The sequence below is a fragment of the Drosophila virilis genome, chromosome 2 (assembly GCF_030788295.1).
Source record: "Drosophila virilis strain 15010-1051.87 chromosome 2, Dvir_AGI_RSII-ME, whole genome shotgun sequence".
NCBI classification, from domain to species: Eukaryota; Metazoa; Arthropoda; class Insecta; order Diptera; family Drosophilidae; genus Drosophila; species Drosophila virilis.
The window spans coordinates 1,755,691-1,766,400 of record NC_091544.1 but is presented as its reverse complement, the minus strand read 5'-3'; the positions used below and the strand labels follow the sequence as shown (position 1 = coordinate 1,766,400).

Genomic DNA, 10,710 nt, shown 5'->3' with positions numbered 1-10,710 from the left:
TTTGGCTTATTTTAGGCCTTGATAAATTAAATTGCCTGCATTCGCAGCTCAAACTACCTTATTTCAACACCATGTTTGTAAATTCATGCTGTGTCTGATACCCTGCACACAAACGCCGAGGAAGGATATAAAAAGCCCATAAGCTTTTCAAATAATAAACAAAAGTAAAAGGCCTCTTAAGACTTTTAGGTATGTATATATTGGTAAGTTCGCAGCTGATTTACAGGGTAATTGCGCGTCGTGCTCTTAGCAGCCTCTCATGTTTTTCACATATGAATTGAGTTTATCTAATGTGCTGGTATTTCGCACAAGCCCAGACTGCGACCCTTAAGCGTGGCTGGTTCCATAGAATTAGGCATGCTGTGAAATCACTCATACGCAGCGTTGACGTTGCGTATACGTAATAAAAATAATTCCGTTTGCATAAATCAAGACGTCACGGGCAGCCAGAACAGCGTGCTGCCAATTGTTGCAACAGCAACAGTGCAAATTAAAGGGAATTCATTTGCATAAATATATTTATTAGCCAAGCTATTGAAATTTCTGGCCCTGGCCTTTGATCTCTGAAAACAACTCAAGCGGAATGCGACGAATATATGAGTTCTTGTCGCAATTAACACGCAAATGTCAACGCTTTTACTTTCGCAACATAATTCTCGAGCCCGAAAAAGGAAACAAATTCAAAAACCAACCGGAAACAAAAGCACAAGAAAATATTTTCATGCGACTGCGTTGACATGAAAACACCAATTGCCAAACACTGGCTTATTAAATGACACAGCAGTAAAAGTATTTGGACACATTCCAGCTTATAGCCAAAACCCGCGCCCCCTCCGCCCTTGGCAGACCCAGCCCAACATAGGCTTGGCTTAATTTTTGGGGCTACGATTATATTTCCGTTATACGAAACGCACATAACAAATTCGTAGAAGAATCAAACAAGCAAAAGAAATCGTGCATTCAACATATATTAGGGTAGTCTCGACCTACGAATACCCTCGCCGCAGCTGAGGCATCAACGCCTGCACTTGAGACGATATTAAAGAATAGTTAAGTGTGGGCATCGACCTTTTTGATCACATTTTATTAGTTTGCGTGCGAATGCCCTTCAAAGGTGCTCTCATCAGCGCAAAAAGCACTTATCCGTCAGTTAGGAGAATTTAATTTGAAATGTTCTTAAAGTCATTTTTACGGCTCAGCATTTAATATATATGTATGTAACATATTAAATGTACTGCTTGTGTGGGTGTGCCTTACCTGGAAGCAAATCAGAAATTCGATTCTTATTGAGTCTATAAATAGAAGATACATCTAAATGCTTTGCCTTAGCTCAGAGTTTAAGGAGCCATTGCCAGTGGTGGCTGGTTTTGGTTTTCTTTGTGAAGGACAAACAAGGAATTGACTTAAAGCTTCTATTTACCTGATTAAGCATATTTAAAGCGCATCTATACATATAAAACCGTTTTTTCTGGCTGACTGGCTGAATGGCAAAAAACGCAGAGCAGGGAAGCGTACCTTTTTACTAAAGCTACTTTTATTCAGATTTCATGCTGAACATAAAAAATATTATTAAGACATGCACATAAAAGCGCGGCTTTTCAAACACCTTTTTTATGGCTAACCTATTGAGCCTTCAAATGACAGCCAAATCTGAACCAAAAGAGACTTGGCAAAGCAATTATATGCAACAAAAAATTAACAATCATAAGTATTAATTTACAATTTAAATTAATAAAAATAAGTTGATAAATGAAAAAACGAAAAATAAATAATAGTTTGCAAATATATTTATAACAATTTAAGAAATATAAATTTTATTTGGCTTATTACCCTGTTGATTTTTGGCTGTTTTATTTATATATTTAATGTAAAAATAATATTTTGTATTCTGTCAAGTTAGTTAAAGGTCAGATATGGCCGCCTTATGTAAGCGCAATAAGTTAGAAGAAGAAGAAGTTTTAAAAGCCGCGCCTTCAAGTGCATTTGGTGGGCTTTACAGGTGGCCTTCGGCTAATGCATTGTGTACGGAGATACACACAACCAATTCGTGTCGTATCGCATTCTAATTGAGTTGCCAGGCACGCGCATTGTGGATTGGGAAGTTGATTTAACGACAAACCCGAAGCGCAGAAGCCATAAAATAACTTTCAATTATGTGCGCCATGGAAATGGTGTATGTATTATGCTTAGAAGTGTCCGATTAAGCCAAAGACAGGCAGACAGAACGAGAGACCAAGAGACAGATACTGTGACATGCCCATAAGGCAGGCCCAGGCAGCCCAGCTGACCCAATAGACCCATAAGGAGTCCGTAGAACCGGTCAAAAGCGCAGCCCTTTGGCGGCAACCGAACAGGTGAAACTACACAACTTGCGCTTTCCATGACTTTGACAAAAGCACACACAAAACGCAACGGCCAATAAAGCTGGAAGGCAATGGCAAAGCTGGCAAAGAGCAGCGCGTTCGCCGCATACGCAATTCAATTAACAAAGTACCGACGTATAAAAACCAAGCGTTGTCCGGGCCACATTTGCATAACCCATTGAGTCGCCAGCGCGCGAGCAGCTAGCTTGGATTTCGCTACTCGATCGACTTCCATTTGGCCAGTGAAAGGGCATTAACCAAAAAGGATGCAGAGCTACAATTGGCTAATTGGCGCTTTGACGGCGCTGGCCGCCGCCACCGCGACCCTGGCCGCGCCTACCCAAACGCAGACGCAGCCCCTGCAGCCGTCGGCCACGCAGCTGGCGCTGGACATGTACCATGGCTGTCTCAAGGATCTGAGCATATCGTGTGTGCGTCCCAAGGCGCTGCAATGGTTCAACGCAGCGCTGCAGCAGCCGGAGGTGAGGCTGACCGAGCGTCTGTCCCTGGTACGTCTATCCGAATCCGACACGGAGCCGAGCAGACGCAGCTCAGGTCGCAGCACTGAGCAGCAACTGTTCGATGGCATTGACAACTATTTGGCCAACCATGCGCTGAGAATTCAGGCACCCGAGTATTTCCGTAGCTCCGAGGCACGCGCCCTGGTGCCCGATTTTCTGCTGGATAATCCGCTGACCCAGGGCGGCCTGGTGCCGCTCGCAGCTGCCAATGAGGGTGAGTAGCGCCCATCTTATCTTAGCCCAGCTTTAGCTAAATACCCCTTCCTGCCTCCACTTAGGGCGCGGCATGATACGCAAGGCGGTGCTACCCTTCCTGCTGGGCCTGAAGCTGAAGACAACCGTGCTGATGCCGCTGGCTCTGGGCCTAATCGCCCTGAAGACCTGGAAGGCGATGACACTGGGTCTGCTCTCGCTGGTACTGTCCGGCGCTCTGGTCATATTTAAAATTGCCAAGCCCAAGATTGTTAACTACGAGGTAGTGCACTATCCGCACCATGTGGATCATGTTGTGCCGCATCACATTGAGCATATTGTGCCGCATCATATTGAACATCATCTCGATCATCATTTGGACCATCACCTGGACCATCATCTGGATCATCATGTGGATCTGCCGGTGGAGCATATTGAGCATTTGGAGCATCCGGCGCCCGCCTGGGATCCCCATGCCTGGGCACGTTCCGCCCAAGAGCCGCAAGACGCACAGGACATGGCCTATGCGGGCCAAAAGAGGCGTTGAATCCGGAACCGAAACAAGCTGCGACTTTATTAATTTTGGCTCTATTTTAAGTAGTGCATAGTCGTATTGTTTTTAATTATTTATTTATTTATTTATTATTTATGAGAATTGTACAAAACAAAAAAAAAAAAAACATAAGAAAACCCACAAGAGGAAACCCATAAAAGGAAAGAGGATGAAACCAAATATGTTTCTTTTGCAGATAGGTCGGGCAACTCTGGCAAATATTTATGCAATAAAAACTATGTAAAAGTCATTTGGCTAATTGAAGGGAATTGGACGCAAAGTTTCTCGGGGCAACACGAGCGAGTGTAATTAGGAAATGTAACAAGCTCTTAATTAGGGCACTTGGCCTAACTTGCTAATGCAGGCATTAGCCGGGCTCCTTAACGCACTTAACCTTTTGACCAAAAAGCGGACAGCTCCTAGCCGTAAATGACGACTTGTTGAGCCGACTCCAGCTGGGGTTATTAGCAGCTGGCAGCTTGGACAAGTTGAAACAACGAGTCGTGGCATTAAAGTATTTGCAACGCAACGTGCCACAGAAACGTGAAAGCGGCAGGGATTCAATTTGTTTGCATTTCTTTTTTTGGCACCCGTTACCTCTGACATTTTTCTATATGCTCTTCCCAGTTGTTTAAGCACCCACACGTGGCAATTGGGAAAGTTGCAGCGTGGACAACAGCGACAACAGCGACAAGAGCGACAACTGCTGCGTGCAACAATGCAAAATGGCGCTGGCGCCGACAGCAGACGCCGCAGCAACCGCAGCGGAGACAGCAACAGCAGCAGCGATGACAGCAACAGGCAACTAAAAAGAATGGCCACGCCGAAGCTAAAATACCCTTACACACATAGAAGTGTTTCACAGAGCTGCAAGCACAGCAAAGGAAAGTCGCTGGTTCCACTGCCTGCTTTTAGATGCGTTTTGAACTTGATTTTACACATTCTTCCACTTAGGCTCAAACTTTACATTTGACAATTTACATAAAAACATAAATTAGATTCAATTTTGCATTAATTGTCTTTTTTAATGAACATTTTTTAGGCTGTTAAAATATATATTTTATAGGGAAGTTGCGGGCTAATAGCTCTCGCTTGCTCTCTCTCTCTCCCTCTATCTTCCTCTCTCTTTCGCTCCCACTCTCTGTCTGTCAAAATAAACATTTACCACACAGGATACATGCAATATTTGGGATACAAGTTATTTATATTTTGAACTGAGTTACCCTCACACGTTTTTAGTTTTAACCAAACCGAACCTTATATACTGTTTATATCTGAAAAAATATGCAAGTTTCGGTTGGCTGTTTTTGGGCCAATTGGCTTAGCTCAAAGTTCGGCTTATGAGTAAAAAACTATGGATTAGAGTTGTGTGTTCAAGCCGGCTCGGCTAAAGATCAACATAGAACCGAAAAAAACAGACCATATTAATGCGATTGCCCAGATAAAGAATAATTAAATATAAAACAGTTCTGATTAAGATATGAATATGTTCATATTCCAAGAACATCGTAAAGCTTTCGAACCAATAACTATCTATTCAAAAGTACAATGTAGATAAGATCCAACTATGTCACACATTTAATCATTAAGCTGTTGTACCCTCTAGAAGAGTATGCAGAGTATGCAATATAGTGTATATGGCTTCGCTGGCTGGCCAACACTTCATTGATATTTAACTTGGCTGCCATCGTTTGTCCGTTTCTACGCAACAATTTGAAATGTGAAAAAAAAATAACTTTTCCAATTTCATTGGCAAATGTCGGGGGCTTCTGTGGCTGCCAAAATGCGCTCGGAATTGCAAATCAAGCGCCAATGCGTGGTGAAACTTTGGCTTCAAACAAACACACAAAAAAAGGGTTTAAAATAAAAAATAAAACAAAAAAAAAACAGCGAATTGCTCTGATATCAATTCCATTTTCGTGGCAGCGCAATCAATATACGAAATTCATAATTTACATGTTGCAACGCGAAATATATCGAAATTCAGCGCATGTCTCTTGCATGTTGGGGCTGTGGTCAGCTTGGGGGGAGGTGCTGTATCTTTGGGGCATCTGCTGTCACTTTCGCTTTCGTTAGGGCAATGAAAAACACTTTCTATATCATTGGCATGGACTCAATGTCGCCGAGCTGTTGCTCAATTTGGGCGCTGAGCTAACTCAGCTTTAATTATTAATTATGATTTTTTTCTGTGCTTTAATTGCCCAAGTGAATTTCTGCTTGCACAATTTGACGTATAAAATATGCGTTGCATTTGTTTTATGAATAGTTTTTTAGCGACCACCGAACGGCTTATGAGCTGCTTACAGGTTGTCAAAAGTGTTGCCTATATTTCTGCTTGCCACACGATGTGGTACTTGTGAGGCATGCCGCATATCTGTTGGTGCCTCCAAGCAAATTAGTTCCTGATTCAGGGTTTTTTTCTTATGAATTCATCTTTATGACATGATGACTCATGACACTCCTACAATTCCCCTTGGCATTAGGAACTTTAGAAAATATTATGAAAAGCTATCGATTAGCTATAAAAAAGCTAAATATGCTTTCAATCATAAACTCCAAAAAAATCGTTTGAAACTCCATCAAAGCTACTTTTCTCAGCAGCAAATCGCTTGCTTAACACGTATTAAGCTGTTCGATTATTAATAAATTTTGTCATCAATATTTCTATATATTTATGTGCATATTATATTGTATGCTTTTAAGATAGAGTGGTTTTTTCATCAGCTATCAAATACTTTACATTTTTTTAGATATTCCAAGGAATTTGTTATATATATCCCAGAAAGCCTTAGTAAGGACTACGCTCAGAGTTAGTTTACAGCCTTTAACCTCAAGATCAACCTTGAGGCTTCTTTCTTATTTTAACATTTCAATTATATCATTCATAAATATAGCCTTTTCTTGAAAAATATATTCGATTTTTAAATATCGACCTCATAAGATGTTTCACACTATGCTATGCCCGAAGACCCCGAACCCAATTAATAACAATAACCGTTAATAAAATAAACATTAAATTTGAAATAAAAGAAAATATTATTCCTTTATTAAATTTTTAGTCTGTTAATCGAACATCAACTATCACCTAGGCCAACAAAGTAATAAGCTGATCAATAATGACTTCTATCAAGGTTGGTTAACCCATTTGCTGAAGTCTTCTTTCTCCCCCCCCCCCCCCCCCCCCCCCCCCCACTCACCAGGCCCACTCTCTCATACTCTGCAGACCTTTTTAGAGACATTAAAACGGGCAATTGAAAAACTAATTTAACCATACAAAAGTCAACTTAAATGACGCCCTTAATAGCATTAGCAGCTCTTTTCGAGTTTTCTACAATTTCCTGCAGCGACAATTTGGCGTCTCGGACCTTGTTTGATGAAATGGCAGCAGCAAGGAAAATGCATTTAATAACAAAGCGAAGTTAACCAAATGAAACGCAGACAGAGCGCCGGCACGCGTTTGAAATAAAAGCGCATTAAGTATACGACACGTGGTGCCCAGGCACGCACACGCGCTGCCACAAAGCCGCAGCAGAGCCACAGGCAGAGCCAGAGCCGAAGACAGAGGCAGAGGCAGCTACAACAATGCATTCTTGTTGTTGTTGTTGTTATTGCTGTTGGCGCTCTGCCTCTTTCGGTGTCTGCTTCATTTATGTCTTCTTCCGCCATGTTTCTTTCTTTTTTTTCTTTTTTTTTTTTTGCGCGCACGACCACAGCCAGCCCAAGAGCCGAGCGTCGAGTCGTCGAATCGCCGCAGCGCCGCTTTAAAAAAAACATTGGGCAAGTATAAAAATCGTGAACAATAGAAAAACGATTATTAAACTCAATTGTGCCAGCATTGAGGCGAGTTGTGTGTGTGAGCCACAGCCGAGTCGAGACCACAAATCCACCAAACAAATACACAACAAAATGGCCAAATTGCTCCTGCTGGTTGTTGTTGGCCTTATGGCAGCCCTGTCGGCCGATCAGGCGCAGGGCGCCAATGCTGCGCCGCAGCTGCAGCGCCTAATTGCCGAGGAGCAGAGCAAATGCGCTACGGGCCAAGATTCGATGGCGTGCATCAAAGAGCGCGCCATGCGCTTTGTGGACAATGTGCTCAGCAAAGATAGCTACACGGTGAGCCGGGTCTTGCCCTTCTCCCTCTCTCACACTTTCTTTATAACTGATTTAATCTCTTGCAGCTGGCCAATCTGGAGGTGAGCAGCAATGGCCAAAAAGTGGCCGCCATTAGCGAGGCACGCGCCAGCACCAGCGACGGCTTCCTGGATGCCATTGAGAACTATATGCGTGGACACGATGTGAGCATGAATCTGCCCGTGGCCGATGCCAAGATCACCGTCTCGGCCCGCAATCTGGCCAACGATGAGCTGAGCTTGAACCTGCAGCTAAACAACGCCGTTGATGATGCGTCCGATATCGAAGCCAGGGGTAAGAAGGGCAACATCTTCAAGAAGGGTGGGTTTATTGTAATGTGTCTTAATTGCAATCCTTACATAAACATGAACTCTTCAATTAGGCAAGAAGCATCGTCTACGCAAGCTGGCCATGCCCATACTGGTGCTCATTCTGCTGAAGGCCATCACCGTCATACCCATGGCCATTGGCATACTGAAGATCAAGGCATTCAATGCGCTCGCGCTCGGCTTCTTCTCGTTCATTGTCTCGGTTGGTTTGGCCATTTTCCAATTGTGCAAAAAGGTAAGCCCAATCAGCTATTAAAACCGCATCTCTATTGTCTTTTAGGCATTCGCGGGCTGTGGTAATTAGTGCGAGTTAGGGAGTTGTGAGTTGAAAGAGAGGGCGACGGGTAAATTCTAATAATTACATTAAATAATTGCATTCACATAGCACGTATGTATAGTTTCCCCCCACCCTAAAAGGGGCGCGTGCGCTGGGTAAGTGTCGAGTCCAAAGTCCAAAGTAATCAAACCCGACTCCAAAACCCTCGCCCCATCACAACAACACACTCCAACCCCCTATACAATAAAAAAGCACCTACTAAAAGCCAAACCCAAAAATGTGCCAACAATTATAGCTTTTAGCCAAAGCAGCTGCACATATTTCTAAGCCATATTTTCTTGCCCTTCTGCCCCGCCCACAGATTGCCCATGATCACCATCATACCGCCCACATCACCGCCCACGGGCCGTGGGATGGTCGCAACTTTGGAGGCGCCGCGCCCGTCATGGAGCAGCCGCAGCATTTGGCCCAGGAGCTGGCCTATCCGGCGTATGCCTAGGGGCCGGCGAGCGTATTCCCCAAAAGCCGAAAGCTGAAGCCACAAAACGGGCCACGAAAATTGTTGTTAATTTGTTAAAAATTTTCCCATTTGTTTTTGTGACTTGATTTGGCGAAAACTGAGCGCGAGGCTGCGCCGCATCCCTAAGACCCTATTTATAATAACTATTTATTTATTTATTGAAAAACACAAATAGTAAGAAACAAAAAACAAACAGAAACCAAAACAAAATAAGCCAGCTAAATAAATGCCTTAAAAATTGAAGCAAAGTAATTTTTCTAATTTCAGAAAACATTTCTTCTTTAAAAAAAAAAAAAAATTTCTACTGGGAAAAATAGTCAGTAGTAGTAGATTATTTATTTTTATTCCTATTTCTTAATACAAGTAAATTAAATTTTTAAATGCACATTTTTTGATATTAAGAAAATTCTTCATTTCATGGCAATTTTCTTAAGCAGTTATTTTTCAAGTGTACCCACAGCTGCCCCTTAATTAAGTAGGTCGCCCGGGCCGGGCCCAAGTGAATTTCCACAGGGCCCTAAATTATGTATGGGCCAAACACATTGGGGTCATCCTAATTAGCCAACATTTAAGTGGGCTCGAAATTCTTTGGCGCAACGCATCTAATTGAATATTCCAGTCAAATGCGATTGGCTCGATTCATTTGATGAACTGTCTGTCAATTTTAATTTTTAAGTTTCTGCTTTTCACTTGCCGCGATGAAAGTTGCCCGTTGCCCGTTGCCCGTTGCTCTCGCCGAAAGTGAAAGTCTTTAAGTATTCTAATCGATAAGGAGCCAACGACACGAACTGAAGCGAAAATGGCAAAAAAGGCCTGAGCCAAAAAAAAAACAAAAGAAAAACAAAAGCCGCCCTAAAATTCTTGAGCCTGGTCAATTTCTATACAATCGAATGCATTTGAATTTAATTTAGAAAAAAACAAAGGCAAAATCTACACGCATGTTGGGCCCATTTCGGGTCCATAAAGCGCAGCTGGGCCATATTGGCCGAGGCTGGAAAAACCTTTAAGAACTCAAGCGAATATTTTCTTGCAGCTACCCCGCTGAGTATCATGGGAGAGCGAAGGGTGTGGGCGAGCTGGTGGCAGCAGTTGGCCGCTTGCTTTAGTGCCTCGCATCGCTTTCATAACAATTTGGCATTCAGGAGGACGTTGCACAGCCGCACGAACATATGGAAATTGATTGCATGTTTACACTTTTTGTTTTTCGTTTTATTTATCTTTCCTTTGACTGTTTTTTCGACAATTGTTTTAAATTTTGGCACGCATCGCGGCGAGTGCGGCGCTTCAAGACGTTGAAAATTTCTTTTATTGGGTGATAACAGATCGTGTGACGTTGACAACGTTGACACCTCTTGCATTATTCACATTATCAGTTAGGTAATCTACGAGTGTTGTCCACAATTACCTCCCTGGCAGTGAATTGCTTGATGCATTTTGATACCCTGAACCTATTCAAAATAGGTAGAGAGGGTATATTAGTTTTGGGCACAGTTTTAACAGGCATCAAGAAACCTATCTGATTTCATGAAGCATATATTCTTCGATTCGACGAGTAAAGTCGATAAATATCGAGAGATATGGGTTTTTCTAATAAATCAAATATTTTAAGAGTTAGCTACAAAACACTTGGTATGTAGATACTCGGAAGCTGAACCTAGTCCAATTTTCTCTCTGTTTTAATACTGTTACTGTTTTTTCTTCGATATATCCGGTCGATCAATATCGATTTTGTGATGTAGTAGAAAGGATGTAGGAAATATTATAGTTAATAGCTACAATAAACTTGATATGCTGATTCTCGTATTGTATGCGAGGGTCGGGAAT

General features: G+C 42.4%; 2 protein-coding genes across 3 annotated transcripts; both read left to right on the top strand.

Moving 5' to 3' along the window:
- Positions 1 to 2,522: 2,522 nt before the first annotated feature.
- Positions 2,523 to 3,766, top strand: Osi18 (DUF1676 domain-containing protein Osi18). Its single transcript, XM_002058506.4, has 2 exons — positions 2,523 to 3,098; positions 3,163 to 3,766. Exons 1-2 carry the CDS (start codon positions 2,630 to 2,632, stop codon positions 3,621 to 3,623), a joined length of 930 nt encoding a protein of 309 aa, XP_002058542.1. The 5' UTR covers positions 2,523 to 2,629; the 3' UTR covers positions 3,624 to 3,766.
- Positions 3,767 to 7,434: 3,668 nt separating this feature from the next.
- Positions 7,435 to 9,134, top strand: Osi19 (DUF1676 domain-containing protein Osi19). Of its 2 annotated transcripts, none has more exons than XM_070207537.1 (4): positions 7,435 to 7,742; positions 7,808 to 8,054; positions 8,143 to 8,324; positions 8,728 to 9,134. In XM_070207537.1, the coding sequence occupies exons 1-4, from the start codon at positions 7,536 to 7,538 to the stop codon at positions 8,863 to 8,865; spliced, it is 774 nt and encodes a 257-aa protein (XP_070063638.1). In that variant the 5' UTR covers positions 7,435 to 7,535; the 3' UTR covers positions 8,866 to 9,134. The 2 variants fall into 2 exon arrangements, with proteins under 2 accessions (XP_070063638.1, XP_002058541.1); XM_002058505.3 differs by having other exon boundaries at positions 7,808 to 8,081.
- The last annotated feature ends 1,576 nt before the right edge of the window (positions 9,135 to 10,710 follow it).